General features: G+C 40.9%; 1 protein-coding gene across 1 annotated transcript in view; it reads left to right on the forward strand.

The window, feature by feature from the left end:
- Window positions 1–18,507, forward strand: part of COLEC12 (collectin subfamily member 12) — a 187,213-nt gene extending 168,706 nt beyond the window's left edge. Inside the window, exons 7-10 of the mRNA XM_082667283.1 lie at window positions 463–599; window positions 1,928–2,037; window positions 9,304–9,449; window positions 17,052–18,507. Coding sequence (XP_082523409.1) covers window positions 463–599; window positions 1,928–2,037; window positions 9,304–9,449; window positions 17,052–17,071 — 413 coding nt within the window. The 3' untranslated portion in view covers window positions 17,072–18,507. The remainder of the gene's footprint in view (window positions 1–462; window positions 600–1,927; window positions 2,038–9,303; window positions 9,450–17,051) is intronic.
- The last annotated feature ends 530 nt before the right edge of the window (window positions 18,508–19,037 follow it).

A 19,037-nucleotide genomic window follows, 5' to 3' on the forward strand; every position in this document is an offset into this window, starting at 1 on the left:
TCATGTTTGTTCCGTGAGCCTAGTTCTAGTTCTGGCCTCTCCCAGCCACTTGTTTACAGGTTCCACGTGATTCCAGACTGACGTTGAACATCTGTGCCTGTGCTGCTTTTTGTTGCTCTGTCTGTTATTTCTGTCATTGTAAAGACGAATCCAGACACAGAGGAACAAAGGCTCAGGGTAGATATTTTCCAGATTACGTAGTTTTAACTACTGTGTATTCTGCAGGCCACTTTCCTGGACTAGTCTTTGCTCCCAGCGTGTGTGTGTGTGTGTGTGTGTGTGTGTGTGTGTGTGTGTGTGTGTGTGTGTGTGTGTGTGTGTGTGTGTGTGTGTGTGTGTGTGTGTGTGTGTGTGTGTGTGTGTGTGTGTGTCTGTGTGTGTGTGTGTCTGTGTGTGTGTGTGTCTGTGTGTGTGTGTGTGTGTGTGTGTTTTAATCAATGCTTTTAAACTTTGCCTTCCTAGGCTGCCCGCCTCACTGGAAGAACTTCACAGACAAATGCTACTATTTTTCGGCTGAAAAAGAAATTTTTGAGGATGCAAAACTTTCCTGTGAAGACAGGTCTTCACATCTCATTTTCATAAACACAAGAGAGGAACAGGTATGTTTGCAGCATACTTATAGTTGGGGAAAACTGTAATTTAAGGATCGTGACACCTGGAAAGTACGTGCTTACTGAGGATTCAAAGATATCAAGAATTCATAGTCACGTAAACACAGAAGGCTGCCTTACGGAGATTCGGGCTATTTATCCAGTGACAAGAAGCATTCATGGCATGGGAATTAGGTCCTTATGCTTCCACCTGGAAGGCCTTGCTTTATCAAGCCTGGAGGTGTGTGGCTTTTACCGGTGGCCATTGAAAGAGCCGTAAGCCTGGCAGGCCAGCACCAGGCCCCTGTGGAGAGAGAGGCAGAGAGGCCTAAGCACCATAGGGGTGGGGAGGGATGCGAGGGACCAGACGTGTGGCCTCGGCACAGTCAGGAAGAGCAGAGGCGGCCCTGGGGCAGAGCCCTCACATGATAACAATGGTGACCACTCACTAGGCCCCTACTGTGTGCCAGGCACTGTATGAGGCATTATCTCTTATAAACCTCACCACATCCCTAGAGCTTATGTGTAATGTTACCCCCATCTAACAGATAAGAAAACTGAGGCCCCGCAAAGTTTAGATGATGAATACATGATGAGACAAGTAAATGCAGAGCTGAGATTGAAACTGAGGTCCAACTAGCAACAATACCAATGCTCTTTCTTTAATGCCACACTATCCCAGTGGCCTCCTTCCTTTTCCTTAAGTGTCTCTGGCAGACATGACCCTACAAACAGATGCTTCTGCAGTAACTGACTGGGAATGAGCATCCATAAGACAGCAGTCAGGTTCCTGGGCTTCAGAACACACACACCTGGGCCTGATCCCAGCTCAGCCACTTGTCATCTGTCTTAGGTTGGTGGTTGTAATGGCTCAAAGACACGTTGTATGTGACACACTGGACGTGGGACCTGGCCCAGAGGAAGTGCTCAATGTTGCTGTGGCTGTTACTGTTATTTGAACATGGGAGGGAGGGGTGGTGGAAGGGGGTGGAGCCTGGTGGAATTCATCGAGTGATCTGGATACTTTAAGGGAGAAACAGCGTCACTTAAATATTGCTTATAAGCTTATAAGAGGAAAAAACGTCAAAGCCCCCAAAACAGTGCAAGACAAGTGCAGTCACGAGAGGACAGCAAAAGCAGTGCACAAATTCTGACAAACATCCTTTTTATTGTGTTTTTTGAGACAGCTTTATCTTATTCAAATCTCATATGCTTCTCTGTTAAAGTCTGATAAACATCCTCTTATAAAGTGTCCTTCTTTTCTAAACATTGAGGGGAAAGTCCCCCAAACATCTGTTCAAGAAATAGTAATGTACCGTTTCTGATTTATTTTTCAGCAATGGATCAAAAAGCAGATGGTAGGGAGAGAGAACTACTGGATCGGCCTCACAGACTCAGAGCAGGAAAACGAATGGAAGTGGCTGGATGGGACATCTCTAGAGTATAAGTGAGTCTCAGAAACTTCCAGATTGCTGGTCAGGCTCTCACTGGTCTATGTTTTCACCTCTTGCCAGACTGACTTCCTACAGTTTCTTCCTGAACGACCTTGTGTCCTACACGTTCCTCAAACTGAGGCTCCAGGTACCAGCTGCATGTTTATATCCATGTAGGGAAATTATGGTTGAGAATCAATATGCTGTAAAAATAGGGGTTTTCTTTTTTCTTTTCATGGAGTGAATATTTTTTCATTTCTACAAAAACAAACAAAACAACAAACAAAATAAACCACCAGACTCATAAAACCACCCAGGATGGCACTTGTGGCCGAGCGTGCTCTTTAAATGCTGCCGTGAAGGCCAAAGAAGCCCCAGGCTCCCCAGCATGGTCCGAGCTCACCAGCCATGTTTCTGATGAGAGCCGGGCACTCCCTTCAGGATGACGCCATCGACGCCCTGACTCCCTCTGTGCTTCTGGCCAGAGTGTGGGGATGAACTACAGGTTGATGACTGTCCTACACACAGAAAGTTCAAGTACACCACAAATGAAGGTGTTTGTGGGATGACCATGTCCTGCCGGCTTGAAGAGTCTCTCTAAGTCCGATGTGACCTGAGTTCTATAAAGGCAGCAACAGAGAAGAGAAGCACTTCACAGAACCTTCTCGGAGCTCCTAGGGGCACAGACATCTCTATAAGCCTCATCCGACCCCGGTGTCCACTCCTGCCCTAATCCTACCCCATGGTCTGAAGAGGACTAAATTGTGCCCATTTAAATTTCACCTCTTTATCCTACTCCTGGTTTGCCTCTAATGGATGTGAAAATATGCGACACACACTGTACCAAATGGAGCAGAACTTATAAAAACCCACCTTTCCTTTGCTGGAGACAGAGAAGGCAGGCCCCGCAGAGGTTCAAGCAGGCGTGTGGGCATCTCGGCTTCAGGACCATGTCCCGAGCGTGGAGGAGCCACAGCATCCTTGGCACCGGGAGAGGAGAAAGCGAGGGTGTTTCAGGTCCAAGACAGCATCACGGGCATCGAGGCTGGAGCAGTAGAGGTCAAGGACAGGGAACAGGGGTTAGAGGGGATGGAGGGGCCAGAGAGAGTTCCTGTGCATGTCTGTGCATGGGGGTAGACAGACAGGCTTCTTTATACTTTTAAATCCTCCACGTGAAAAGCATGATTAGAGGATACAGGTGGAAACCAGAATAAGGCCATTTATTTTATTTAAAAAACTTTTACTTAAAAATTGTGGTAAAATATATATAACATAACAATTACCATTTAAACCATTTTTAAGTGTAGATTCCAGTGTCAACTACATCTACATTGTTGTGTAAACTTCACCACCATCCATCTGCAGAATTTTTTTCATCTTCCCAAACTGAAACCCTGTCCACGTTAAATAATAACTCTCTATTCCCCCCAGCCTGTAGTACCTACCCTTCTACTTTCTGTCTCTATGAATTTGACTCCTTTAAGTCACTCATGTATGTGGAATCATTCAGTATTTGTCCTTTTGTAACTGGCTTATTTGACTGAGCATAATGTCTTCGTGGTTCATCCATGCTGTAGCACGTGTCAGAATTTCTTTCCTCTTCAAGGCTCACTAATATTCTATTGTATGGATGGACCACAGTTTGTTTATGCATTCATCCATGGATGGACATGTGGGTTGCTTCCAACTTTTGGCTACTGTGAATAATGCTGCTATGAACACAGATGTGTAAATGTGGGAATTCAGTTTTCAGCACAATCCTAGACCTCATTCCATGTGACCCTTATCACCCCCATGGGAGAGGTGGAAATGATCAGCCTAGAATGGACCTGACCCCCGAGGTGGGGTCACATAGCCAGGCACTGGGTCTATGGTCTTACCATTGTCGGGGGTTTGGGGGGAGTGTTTAGAGAAAGACAGTATGTTTATTTTTTATTTTGGCTGTGGGTTGTAGTTGCGGTATGCAGGTTCTCGGGATCTTTCATTGTGGCACGCAGGCTCTTTGTTGTGTGGCGCAGGCTTCTCTCTAGTTGTGGCGTGCAGGTTTCTTTTCTCTCTCTAGTTGTGGTGCGTGGGCTCCAGAACACATGGGCTCCATAGTTGCGGCATGCGGGCTCTCTAGCTGAGGTGTGCGAGCTCAGTAGTTGTGGCGCACGGGCTTAGTTGCCCCGTGGCATGTGGATCTTAGTTCCCTGACCAGGGATCGAACCCGTGTCCCCTGCATTGGCAGGCAGATTGTTTACCACTGGACCACCAGGGAAGTCCCGACAATATATGTTTTTGCTCCTGCAGCCCATCACAAGTGCTGTGCTGGAGCGCACGCTGGAAATTTTGGGTCCATAGCTAGGTTCATCCTACTACAAGGGAGTTCTGGGTGGGGGCTGGCAAAGGCCATTTCTTTTAAAAGAACGACCAAACTTCAAGGTGGAACATTTGAAGATTTTAGGTCTGCTCCAAAGGTGAGCCCCAGACTGCCCCCAGGGCAAATGGATACCTGCCTCCTGGCTCAGCAGACATCCTGTCTGCTCCCTGCGCACCTGTCCTTGTGGAGACGAAGCCACACCACACCCTGGCACTCGGGAATTTGGCCGCCAGCCCGAGGAGGGCATCCAGCACAGCAGATATATGCTTCAGGAGAGTCAAAACAGTTGTGAGAGTTGTCACCTAAAATCGGACCAGTGGTGGGGGGGACTGAAAGACTGAAGAGCTGACTCGTGTTGCCAAGATTTTAGTTGCCCAACTAAGGACATGGGTTTTAAAAATCACCTATCAACGGGGACTTCCCTGGCAGTCCAGTGGTTAAGACTCCACACTTCCAGTGCAGGGGGGCACGGCTTCAATCCCTGGTCAGGGAACTAGGATCCCACATGCTACACAGCACAGGCAAAAAAAAAAAAAAAAAAATCACCTATCAACAAATCTCAGCACGAAAACAACAAGAATAAAACCAAGAAAAGGCAGTTGGCCATCACACGTACACACAGAGTTGTCCTCATTTTTCTCTTTTCACCACAGACCTGTGAGAACTTCATTCTTGCCCAGCACCAGTCCTCTGACTGGACATTGGGATCCACTGGCCCACAGTCCCATGATAACATTCAGTGAATTATCCTGGAGTGTCCACCATGACCCAGCCTCTGTGCTGGTTTGGAGGATGTTTTCTGGAGTTTGGGGCACAATACGAGCGAGAGTTACTGTTCTTCTACTCATGTAAAAACAGTCTGATTTCCAGGACCCTGTCACAATCAAGAAGACAGACACTCTGACCCTAAATGTGGATACAGTGAAGAGCGGGGCTTCAAAGGAGGTTTGAAAGCTCTCCTCTCAGTAATTAATAGAACAAGTATTGAAGAGATAGAAAAACCAAGAGGGATATAGCAGACACTATCAACTAACTTGACTTCATTGATATTTATGGGACTTTTCACCCAACAACTACAAATACACATTCTTTTCAAGTGCGTATGGTATGTTCACCAAGATCAACTATGGGCTGGGTCATCAAACAAGTCTCCATAAATTTAAAAGCGCTGGAATTATGTAGTGTATGTTCTCTCACCAAAACAAAATTGAATTAGAAATCAATAACAAAAAGATACCTGTAAAATCACCAAATATTTGGAAATTAAAGACACACTTCTAAATAACCCATGGAGCAAAGGAGAAACCACAAAGGAAATTTGCAAATGTTTCAAAGACAAAACATCTCAAAATCTGTGAGATGCAGTTAAAACAGTATATAGAGGGGCATTTATAGATTTAAAATGCTTATATTAGAAAAATATTTTAAAGTTGAAAATTAATGATCTAAGCTTCTACTTTATGAGGGTAGAATAAGAAATGCAAATTAATCCCAAAGCAAGCAAAAGGAAGGAAATAATAATGACTGGAAAGCAATGAAATAGAAAACAGACAAACCAGGGAGAAGACCAGTGAAATCAGGAGCATGTCAAAGCTGGTCTTTCTACTCTTGATGGAATAAATGTCAGTGTGTCATTTGGCAAAGGTCATCACTGTCAGTGGAGACTGCCTGGAAGGCACGGGGCAGTCAAACACACATGGGATGGAGACTCTGCCCACTTGCTCAAAGCAGAACTGTAAGGGAGCCTTTGAAGGCCTTTCCTGCCCACGCTGCTTGCAGTTGCCCACCTTAGATCACCAGAGATGTGCTGTGCTTCCTGAGAGTCTCCCAAAACACACTTGAAGCTCCTCTCTTCCTCTTGTCCACTTCTTGGTCCCCTGCACAGGATATCATTTAACGGGAGCATGCTGTCAAGTTACGAGTAACAGCTTTCATCTCTGCACTGCAAAGACAAAACATGGGTTGCCCTTCTGTCCACACAGATGGCTACACGTAATATTATATACTACATTTTTAGAATATAGAACCGTAGAATGGTTAAGGACCAGAAGGGAACCTTTGGCGTCATCTACTTCAATACTCACTCGCTCTGGTCATGCCTCATGTTTGTATCAGTGGCACTGGCTTTGGCCACTAGAGAGAAATCTTCCACTGTTCAGACCTCTATAGCGGGAGAAAATTCTACAGCAAAGAAACACTTCTCACTACTAAGATTTTCCTGTTTTGAGGCCAGGCTCTTACCAGCAGAAGTTTCTTGGCCATGAAGGCTCAGTCAATCTTGTGGTTGATGAGAAATACTAAGTTGTGAGAGTTGGAAGGGGCTGTTCCCAAAATTGAGAGTTTGTGCTCTACCTCCATTAGTATAAACCCAGAATCCTGGGGGTTGTTTCACACCCACTGGCTGAGGTGCTTGCGATGATTCCAGCTCCCTGGAAGAGGGAGTCCCGATGCTTCCATGGTCCCCAGTGTACTCAAAATACAGTGTCCAAGTACATACACACGTTGCTACCCAACCACTTCTGTGACGTGTATGTTATAATGTGGCATTCAAGGATCTGGCGCCCAGGTTTCAGCCATTCTTCTTTCCAGAATTTACCTATGAATGAGGTTTAGGCAACATTTAAGCTGAAATTCTTCTCCAAAATATATACATTCTATTTATCTGACACGTTCTGCTCTATTACAAGCATGCAGACTGGGGGGATTTGCCACAAATCATTCCATGTGATTTTAGCTTTTCCAAAGAGATGCTGTGAGACTTAGTCTTTGAGACAAATTCCTCCTGCAGCCTGGCTTCAGGCTACTCCACCGCACATCCATGCTGGTCCCACCTGAGTCACTCCACTCACAGCCACCTTCTACCTTTAGTCCTGAAGGATTGCTTTAAGCACTGCATGTGAAGAATTCCAGTGACCTGGAAAAAAACGAATGGAGGATGGTGATAAAGACAATCTCCTTTCTTATCAAGCAGTTCTCTTTTTGTCTCATCTGTAAATCCCTTTTATCTACTCAAAAGGGCAAGGAAATACAAGGGGAAAATATTAAACAGATCTTCTATCAGAATTCCTATTTATGCAATTTCCCAACTAACTGGGAGATAAAGAATATTAAATGTCCTGTCAGTATGCATCGAGAATCACAATCTCAAATTTGATAAACAAAATTGGAATGGAACCCCCTCGTATAACTACAGAAATGAGCAATGTGTACACCAACAACATCAAACTGCCCAGGCATTGTTGACATTTCCGGGAGGGTCCTTCGAGGTGGAAACACACACACAAAAAAGCTTGCCTGAAAGTTTCCTTCATCTTCATCTCTTTCTGGCATCACTGTGACAGTCTGAGGGTTTTACCTCATTTGTTTCTTGCCTGTGATATAATTTCTGAGAGGGCTGGGACTCTATTCTCCACAGTGCCGTGTTGCCATCAGCTAGCATTATTTATCCCTGGCACATAGCTGGTGCTCTGTGAATATCTGTCGAATGAATGAGTTAACAAATGACTATTTCTGACTTCCACCTGAGTATCGTCCCACATTTACTCTCATCAGTTGATGGTTTCATCTAAATTATCTCTTCATCACTAGATTTATTTAAGTGAGTTCACTTCATTTTATAAAATATCGCAAAATATACAGTTGGCTTGGGGGAGTCCATGCTACCTTGTTACATCCTTTAACTGTAAATTTCAACTCTCCTTTCCCATCGCCCTGATTTTTGCTGGTCTTGTCATCGAAAGAAGTAGGACAACATGGGCTCTGTCCCCAGGTGACCCTGGTAAGAGCCTGGCCTCAGAAAAGGAAAATCTTAGTAGTGAGAAGTGTTTCTTTGCTGTAGAACTTTCTCCTGCTATCAGGGTCTGTACAGTGGAAGATTTCTCTCTAGCGGCCAAAGCCGCAGCCACTCTGATACGAACATGAAGCATGGACCAGAGTGAGTTATTATTAGATGATGCTGGTTGGGTAATGAGTCATCGTTTATGGGAAGCACTTCCTGCTGCAGATGTTTTTTCGTGCGGACCCTCCGCACGAGGCAAGCTTGTCCTCTTAGGAGGTAACCACAAGCTTCTGTGCAAAGACCTGGTTCTCGGAGAAGACGTAGTCTTTCAAGTTTTGAGTCTTGGAAGCACATCTAATTTATTGCTTGGAAATAGAGTCAGGAACAGCAAACGTTGGCAAAGGGGTGCTTTAAGCAGCAGCATGCAAGTTAAGCCCCAAATGAGCTCATCCTAAAGAAAACTTGTTTTAAAGACTTTAATCTCTCTCCCAAAAAAGGCAGTGAGATGTATTAAGTCATTTTCAGTAAGAATAAATTACTATTTCTTTCTATAGCAATTAACTATCTACAACTTAGCCAGAAAACCATAACCAAGTGTTTATAATTGTAGGTTCTTGTAAGTGTATATCAAGCGTCTTTCACTCTCTCTGCCTGACTCTGACTTGTTAGAGACAAGATATCAGAACGTACGAGGTTCCCTCTGGGTTCTTCCAAGAATGTGTGTGTGTGTGTGTGTGTGTGTGTGTGTGTGTGTGTTCCTCAGAATGCATACACATTCACACACAGATATACACCCACGTGCCCAGCAGTCAGCATTCCAGTGCACGTTAGAAAGCTGTCATTCATCTAACTGTGTTGGAGACAGATTTACTCTCTCAGCAATGTGATGAAGCAGCTCAGTGAGCTGATTGCACTGTGGCAATGATAACAAGCCTGCAGGGAGATGCTGCATAACACAGTGCTCTGCAAAACAGCTGCTTATTCTGAATCCAAGTGTGCACAGCTTTTTAAACAGTGCATTTTCATTCCCAGACAAATGACAGGCCTTGGTTTTGTTTTTTACATTTCTCTGCTGCTCTTGGGTAAAGAAAACTTCTTTGTGACTTTGCAAATAATACTTGATTTCTGTTTTCTTAAAAGAAATTGGAAAGCTGGACAGCCAGATAACTGGAGTCATGGCCATGGGCCTGGAGAAGACTGTGCTGGGCTGATTTATGCTGGGCAGTGGAACGACTTCCAATGTGAGGACATCAATAACTTCATTTGCGAAAAAGACAGGGAGACGGGTAAGCAGCAGAGGGGATTTAAGAGAGAGCCGCTGAGCTTATATCTTATTAAAGGGCAAGAGGTGATGAGTATAAGGGATCTGAATGTAGGCTCGGTAATCGGGTTCCAGTCCTGGTTCTGCCATTTACTAGCTGGGCAAGCTATTAACCTCAGGGAAATAATAATATCTTCTTAATGGGGTTGTTGTGAGGACTTAAATAAGTTAATAAATGTGCCTAATGTAGAGGAAGTACTCAATAAATATTAGACTAAAAGGCCTAGGTCATTACCTTATAATATTGTCAGTCAATTGTTATTTAACATATGGCACCAGTGTTAAGTCTTTTTCATAGAGTTCCAGGCACGGATAATTCAGGTGGCCAAGCATTCAATTCCACATGTATTTATTGAGCATTTACTATGGGCCAGATGCTGTGCTAGATAATGTAGGGATATAGTTTCCCCACCTCCTTATAAGCTCATAAGCCTAAGAGGCATTTGGAGATTCTTTTTTTCATTTCAAAAGGTACTTATGTAAAGCTTCATTAAATACATGACCCTCTTCAGGACATAGCATCTTAGTTTTCTTCATCAGAACTACATTTGAAAGTTTGTGGTGGGGGAAGGAGGAAATGGGGGTGAATGGTAATAGGTATGGGTTTCTTTTAGGGGTGATGAACATGTTCTAAAATATTAGATAGTTCTAAACTCTACAACCTTGTGAATATTATGTAATTCTATCTCATAAAGTCTTTCTTTTGAAAGTTGGTGGGAGACCTTGAAGGGCAGGCACTATCTTTGTGCTCTCCCTCTGCTGTGCTCCACAGCACCAGTATCACCCCAAGGGGAGCTTCTACACACGTCTGATGCCCAGTGTTTTGCAGCTGCCACCCAGGGAACACCCCTGGATCTCCTGGCTCTAGTGGCCAGTGAGCTTGCATTCCTGGGTCCCATGAGACTATAACAAACAAATCATTCTTGGCCAGCTGCTCTCCCCAGGGGACTGTGCAGACAGCAAACTGAATCATACCCCCAGTATTTCTGTGAAAGAGGCCTATTTGCTTGTCCTGGAGCTTCAGCAAGAGGGGTAGGCTTCTGGTTTGGCTCATCTAGGGACCTACTGAGGTGCCCTCCAGGGACAAAGGCTGGTGGATGCCATCTTTGTGACCTCCCTCTGCCTCGTGACAGGGTGCAGGTAGCTCCCAGGATGGAGCTTGTACACTTGTCTGGCACCCTGATTTTTGCAACAACTGTGCAGGAGACACTTCTAGGTCACCCAGTTCTGGTGGCCAGTGGGACATACCTTTCAGTCCCATAAGACTATAAATATTTGCATATTTTAAAAGCTGCTGCCTGAAGGTCTAGTTTCTAATCAGCAAGACTCTAGTTGCTGACTGAGATCCTCCCCTTTGGGGCACTGACAAGTCTTGGCACACTCAAATGCTAGGAGCCACTAAAAATAAAAAAGGCTGCTTGAACAATCACAGTGGTTTGAAGGACAAGCAAGAGCTAGGGCAGGACTGAAAGATAAGGTTCATTCCTACAAGATGCCACTCCCTCAAGACTGGGAAAGAGGGTTGTTTTATCTAGTTTGACAACACAGAGAGTCAAGCAAAATGAAGAAAGATACATATGTTCTGAATGAAAGAACAAGATAAAACCTTATAAAAAGTCCTTAATGGAGATAAGTGATGTACCTATTAAAAAGTTCAAAATAATAGTTATAAAGATGCTCACACTGAACTCGAGAGAAGAATAGATGAACACAGTTAGAACGTCAATAAAGAGATAGAAAATATAAGAAAGTACCAAATAGAAGTTACAGAGCTGAAGAATACAATAACTGAACTGGAAAATATATACTAGTAGGGTTCAGTAGCAGACTAGATGAAGCAGAAGAAAGGATCAGTGAGCTCAAAAGCAGAGCAGTGGAACACACCCAGTGGAGAAGCAAAAAGAAAAAAGAATGAAAAAACGTGAAGATAGTTTAAGGTACTTATGAGACAACGTGAGGTGGTCCAACATTCACATTATAGGGGCCCAGAAGGAGAAGAGAGGGGTAAAGGGGCAGAAACTTCTTGAAGAAATAATGGCTGAAAACTTCCCCAACCTTGGGAAGGAAACAGACATCCAAACCCAGGAAACCCAGAGTTCCAAATAGGAGGAACCCAAAGAGACCCACACCAAGACACATTACAATTAAAATGTCAGAAGTTAAAGACAAGGAGAGAATCTTAAAAGCAGCAAGAGAAAAATAACTTGTTACATACAAGGGAACCCCTATGGACTGTCAGCTGATTTTTCAGCAGAAACTTGGCAAGCCAAAAGGGAGTGGAATGGTTTTATTAAAAGTGTTCAAAGAAAAAAACTTGCAGTTAAGAATACTCTACCCAGCAAAGTTATCCTTCAGAATTGAAAGAGAGAGAGAGTTTTCCAGACAAGCAAAACCTAAAGGAGTTCACCACCACTAGACCAGCCTTACAAGAAATGTTAAAGAGGCTTCTTTACACTGAAAAGAAAGGGTGCTAATTAAAAACAGGGAAACATATGAAAGTATAAATCTCACTGGTAAAGGTCAAAATATATTTACCTTTACATATATATAGTAAAATTCAGAATACTCTAATGTTGTAAAGGTAGTGGATTAACACTTATAAAGCTAGTATAAAGGTTAAGAGACAAAAGTAATAAAAATAACTATAACTACAATGATTTGTTAAGGGATACACAAGATTAAAAGATATAACTTGTGACATCAAAAACATAAAATGGTGTGGGGGCAGGGAGTAAAAACACAGAGTTTTAGAATGCATTCAAACTTAAGCTGTTATTAAAATAGACTATTATAAATATAAATTGTTATACGTAAGCCTCATGATAACCACAATGCAAAAACCTATAGTAGATATATAAAAGATAAATAGAAAGGAATCTAAGCCTACCACTACAGAAAATCATCAAGTCACAAAGGAAGAGAGCAAGAGAAGAAGAAACAGAGGAACTACAAAACAGCCAGAAAACAATTAACAAAATGGCAAGTAATACATATCTTTTAATAATTATTTTAAACATAAATGGACTACATTCTCCAGTCAAAAGACATAGAATGGCTGAATGGATAAAAATACAAGACCCGTCTATATGCTGCCTACAAGAGACTCACTTCAGATGAAGGATACACACAGACTGAAAGTGAAGATGTAAAAAGATATTCCATGCAAACGGAAACACAAAGAAAGATGGGGTAGCTATATTTATATCAGACATAATAGGCTTTAAAACAAAGACTGGAATAAGACACAAAGAAGGTCATTACATAGTGATAAAGGAATCAATCCAACGAGAGTATATAACATTTGTAAATATTTATGCACCCAACATAGGAGCACCTAAGTAAAAAAAAGCAAATATCGACAGACCTAAAGGGAGAAATAGACAGCAGTACAGTATTAGTACCCCACTTTCATCAGTGAATAGATCATCCAGACCAAAAAATCAATAAGGAAACATTGGCCTTAAATGGCACATTAGATCAGGTGGACCTAACTGATAGAAAAAATCCCATCCAAAAGCAACAGAATACACATTCTTCTCAAGTGTACATGGAACATTCTCCAGAATATATCATGTTAGGCCACAAAAAAAAAGTCTCAATAAATTTAAGAAGATTGATTTCTAGCCTCATACCATTGTGACTGGAAAAGATGCTTGATATGGCTTCAATCACAAGAAGAAAACTGGAAAAATCACAAATATAAGGAGATTAAACAACATGCTACTGAACAACCAGTGGGTCAAGGAAGAAATCAAAAAGGAAGTAAAAAATATAGTGAGACAAATGAAAATGCAACATACCAAGACTTATGGGATGTAGCAAAGCAGTTCCAGGAGGGAGGTTCATAGCAATACATCCTATATCAAGAAAAAAAGATCTCAGATAACCTAACCTTACCCCTCAAGGAACTAGAAAAAGAACAAATGAAGCCCAAAGTTAGTTGAAGGAAGGAAATAAAGATCAGAGTGGAAATAAATGAAATAGAGACTAAAAAGATAATAGAAAAGATTAATGATAGAGCTGGTATTTGAAAGATAAACAAAATCAACAAACTTTTAGCTAGATTTACCAAGAAAAAAATATGGGCTCAAATATATGCAATCAGAAATGAGAGAGGAGACACTGTAACCGGTATCACAGAAATACAAAGATCACTATGAACAATTATACACCAACAAATTGGACAATCTATGAGAAATAAATTCCTAGAAACATACCATCTACAAAGAAATGAATCATGAAGAAATAAAAAAATCTGAACAGACCAATTACTAGTAAAGAGATTGAATAAGTAATCAAAAACCTCCCAATAAACAAAAGTCCAGGGCCAGATGGCTTCATTAGTGAATTCTACCAAACGTTTAAAGAAAAATTAATACCAATCCTTCTCAAACTCTTCCAAAAAATAGAAGAGGAGGAAACACTTCCAAACTCATTTTATGAGGCCAGCATTACCCTGATACCAAAGCCAGACAAGGACACTACAAGAAAAGAAAATTACAGGCCAATATCCTTGATGAACTATAGATGTAAAAATCCTCAACAAAATATTAGCAAACTGAATTCAACAATACAGTAAAAGAATTACATGCCATGATCAAGTGGGATTTATTTCAGGGATATAAGGATGGTTTAACATCCATAAATCAATCAATGAGATACACTACATTAACAGAATGAAAGAAAAAAATCATATATCATCTCAATAGATGCAGAAAAGCATTTGACAAAATTCAGTGTTCATTTATGATAAAAAAAAAAAACCACTCTCAAATGGATTCCCTGTAGAGGGAAACTCTCTATAGAGGGTCTGTGACAAGCCCACAACTAACATCATACTCAATGGTGAAAAGCTGAATACTTTTGTTCTAAGATCAGGAACAAGACAAGGATGCCCACTCTCACCACTTTTATTCAGCATAGTATTGGAAATCCTAGCCAGAGCAATTAGGCAAAAAAAAAAAAGGCATCCAAATCAGAAAGGAAGAAGTAAAACTGTCGCTATTTGCAGGTAACATGATATTTTATATATAGAAAACCCTAATGGCTCCACCAAAAAAAAAAAATGTTAGAACTAATAAATGAATTCTGTAAAGTCGCAGGACACAAAAATCAATGTACAAAAATATGTTGTGTTTCCATACACTATAACAAACGATCAGAAAGAGAAATTAGGGAAACAATACCATTTGCAGTTGCATCAAAAAGGAAAAAAATACCTAGGAATAAATTTACCCAAGGAGGTGAAAGACCTATACACTGAAAACTATAAGACATTGATGAAAGAAACTGAAGAAGACCCAAATAAATAGAAAGATATTCTGTGTTCATGGATTGGAAGAATATTGTTAAAATGTCCATGCTATCCAAAGCAATCTACAGATCCAATGCAATCCTTAGAAAAATTCCTATGGCATTTTTCACAGAAATAGAACAAACAATCCTAAAATTTGTATGGACCATGAAAGACCCCAAATAGCCAAAGTAATCTTGAGAACGAAGAGCAAAGCTAGACACAGTCCCTGATTTCAAACTATATTACAAAGCTACAGGGATCAATACAGTGTGGTAGTGGCATAAAAACAGATACATAGATCAGTGAAACAGAATATATATAACCCAGAAATAAGTCCATGCATATGGATTATTGGTCAACTAACTTATGATAAAGGAGCCAAGAATATACAGTGGGGAGAGGACAATCTCTTCAATAAATGCTGTTGAGAAAACTGGACAGCCACATGCAAAAGAATGAAACTGGACCACTCTCTTATACCATACACAAAAATAAGCTCAAAATGGGTGAAAGACTCAAATGTAAGACCTGAAACCATAAAATTCCTGGAAGAAAACATAGGTGATAATCTCCTTGATATTGATCTTGGCAATGATTTTTTGGATCTGACAAACAAAAGCAAAAATAAGCAAGTGTGACTACATCAAACCATAAAGCTTCTGCAAAGCAAAGAAAACCATCAACAAATGAAAAGTCGGCTTACTGAATGGGAAAAATATCTGCAAATCATAGAACTGATAAGGTGCTAATATCCCAAATATATGAAAAATTCACACAACTCAATAGCAAAACACCAAACAATCCCATTGAAAAATGGTCATAAAATCTGAACAGACATTTTTCCAAAGAAGACATACAGACGGCCAACAGGTACATGAAAAGCTGCTCAACATCCCTAATCATCAAGGAAATGCAAACCACAATGAGATATCACCTCACACCTGTCAAAATGGTCATTATAGAAAAGACAAGAAATAACAAGTGTTGGTGAGGATGTGGAGAAAAGGGAACACTTACGCACTGTTGGTGGGAATGTAAATTGGTGCAGCCACTATGGAAAAACAGTATAGAGGTTCCTCAAAAAATTAAAAATATAATAGAACTACCATATGATCCAGCAATTCCACTTCTAGGTATTCATCTGAAGAAACAAAAACATTAACTTGAAAAGATATATGTACCCTTATGTTCATTAGAGCATTATTTACAATATGGAAGCAGTCTAAGGGTCCATCAATAGATGAATGGGTAAAGAAAATGCAGTATATAAATACAATGGAATATTATTATTCAGCCATAAAAAAGAATGAAATATTGCCATTTGTGACAACATGGATTAACCTTGAGGGCATTATGCTAAGTGAAATAAGTCAGAGACAGACACCATATGATCGCACTTATATGGAACCTTATAAAAAAAAAATGGAACTCATAGATACAGAAAACAGGTGGTTGCCAGAGGCGGAGAGTGGTGGGGTGTACAAAATGGGTGAAGGGGCTCAAAAGGTATAAACATCTAGTTATAAAATAAATAAGGCATGGTAATGTAATGTCATGTACAGCATGGTGACTATAGTTAATAATCCTGTTATATATCTGAAAGTTGCTAAAAGAGTAAATCTTAAAAATTCTCATCACAACAACAACAACAAAACTATAACTACATGTGGTAGTGGACGTTAACTAGACTTACCATGGTGATCATTTTGCAATATATACAAATTTGGAATCATGTACACTTGAAACTAACATGTTATATGTCAATTTTATCTCAATTTTTAAAAACAAAGTTGATGACAAAAATATATTTTGCTCAAATTATTTTTGACAGTAACTGGGGCACAAATTATGCATTTATCCATTCAACAGTCATGTATTGAAAACCTCTAGTGTGTCAAGCACTCGTCCAAGTGCTAGAGGTCTCCAGACACGTAAGGAACTCCCATCCTGGTCAGTTTCAGGAAAAGAACACAAATATCTCAACAAGAGATTACAGTAGAGGGAGACAAGTGACCCAGATTTGTCATTTGTTAGCCTTCTTTGGCCATTTGGGATTTGAGTTGGGACTAGGATTCCCCAAAATAGGCTCTTTCAAAGTGAATTTTACCTTTTATTTAATCTGAGTAAGAATTTCTAGGCATTTATTTGAAAAAATAATTATTGAACGATGTATTTGGAATGTTTCCTATAAAAACACGTTCCTTTTTTGAATTATACATTAACATTGTTCTTTAAGAAAAACTAACACCCATCCTTTTTCCTTTCTTTTAGTACCATCACCTGCATTATAATGGACTGTGATATAATAATAAGAACAAATTTTCGGACAGTTCTCAAAGGCAAAAGATACTTCTTCCTCATTGCATCACCTTCTCACCAGATTGAAAAAAAGCACTGAAAACCAATTACTGAAAAAATTGACAGCCAACGTTCTTTACCATCTGCCATTACTTAAGGACTTGGGAACAAAAGTGTTCCCCCAGTATGATACATTGATTTTCAGTATGCAAATGGACTGAATCACATAGATTTTTCTCAGCCAGTAATCGTACAGTTATGCAAATCATGTCTTCCAGAGTATGGAATGCTCCAATCAGAAAAAAGATTATCATTGGTTGTTGAGCTTTAGGAAGAACTGAAAACGTATACTGTGTAAACAGTACCTTACATTTCTAAAATCCCACATGTAGGAAAAATATGCAGACATACAGATATATAGGTCAACTTTTAGTAACAATATGAAATATACTTAAAGAGCTTTTAAAACTTTGTATTTTTGTACAAAATATTTGCCTTTTTACAATTTTTTTCTTTTTTTTGTTATTTTACCATTATAGTACATGAAGCCAAAGAAAACAATAATGGTACTAATAAAAACTCATAGGGTTTCTTGTCAGATTTAATTCTACACAGTGGCAAAGAATTTTTTTCAGTTGTGGTTTAAAAAAATAATTAAATATGTGTGTATATGTGTATTTTTTAATGTATCATTTCCTCAGAGGAATCAATCACTTGAAATGTCTAAGAAGTGTCCTTGCAGATTTTGCCAGTGTAGGTCAAGCCTGAGCATATGTGTGGCTCAGTCAAGTGGGCCATGCATCAAGCCCATCACCAGCCGAGACTCTTGCTGTGTGTCTGCCAGGCTCAGAGGAAGTGGTCAACTCAGGATGTGCTTTTACTTCATTTTGGCGGAGTCGGGTGGTGGAGAGGCATCTGTTGGGAAGGGCAGAGCACCTGAATCTGGCTATCTAGAAGGTCCTGTTTTATGGCTGAGGTATGAATATACTTGGTATCAGACCCATACCAGAGCTGATATTAAATGTCAGGAAAGTATGGCATCACATCGGCCAAAGGCAGAGATGCTAGAAAGATGGGGACAGCTATACACTACCTGGAAAGTTTATGTTTTCTTCAGTCAGATTCCAAAAAATCCATAATTCCAAGGCACATGCATGATGAAATGCAAGAATAAAATCTTGGCCACTATGTTGAACTCTTACAAAGAACCTTTTGTCTGAGCCCATCTACCTTCTACTCCTTGACTTGCCATTGAAAAGTCTAACATGAAATGTGCTGAAAACAGGCTTAGATGTAACTGATGCTCAAAGGTAAGATTTCCATCCAACAGATTCCCTCTCCTCTCCTCCCAAGGAGCTCCCCAGCAGTGCTGCTACCTATCCCACATACAATGGTAAAAGAATAAAGACAGAGTTTGATTTTCACACCTGCAGCTGTGTGGACTGTGTTGTCTTGCCCTGGTCACTGTTCATGCCATCTCTGCAGCCCAGGAATGGTCACCTCCTCAGCACCTTTATGCCCTGCTGTCCTGTCCATGTAGTCTGGTCGGGCTGGTAGGACCCGCTGTCATCTGGGCCCTATGACACAAGACAGGCACTGGACTCTGGTACCTCTTCAGGCTCAAGACCTTCTATAGACTAAACTCTATCCTCTTTTTCATCCTCTTCTGGTTTCTTAGGTGTCAATTAAGATTCATGTTCAGAAGCAACTTGAACGTCTGATGCCATGCTCAGAAGAGAATGGTGCTGGCTCCCACAGCTGAGGGTGTTCCTAATAACAACTTACCCAGTGCTTATCATTTGTCAGGCTTCAAGCAGATGATCTCATGTCATCCTCCCAACAGCCCTAAAAAGTAGGCCTTACTACTCTCCCCATCTTATAGAGGGGAGCACTCAGGGAGGTGATGTCATTTCCTGGGTCACATCATCACCAAGGAATGAGGCAGGATTCAGACTCGAG

Source organism: Grampus griseus, assembly GCF_964374135.1.
Source record: "Grampus griseus genome assembly, chromosome: 12".
Taxonomy (NCBI): domain Eukaryota; kingdom Metazoa; phylum Chordata; class Mammalia; order Artiodactyla; family Delphinidae; genus Grampus; species Grampus griseus.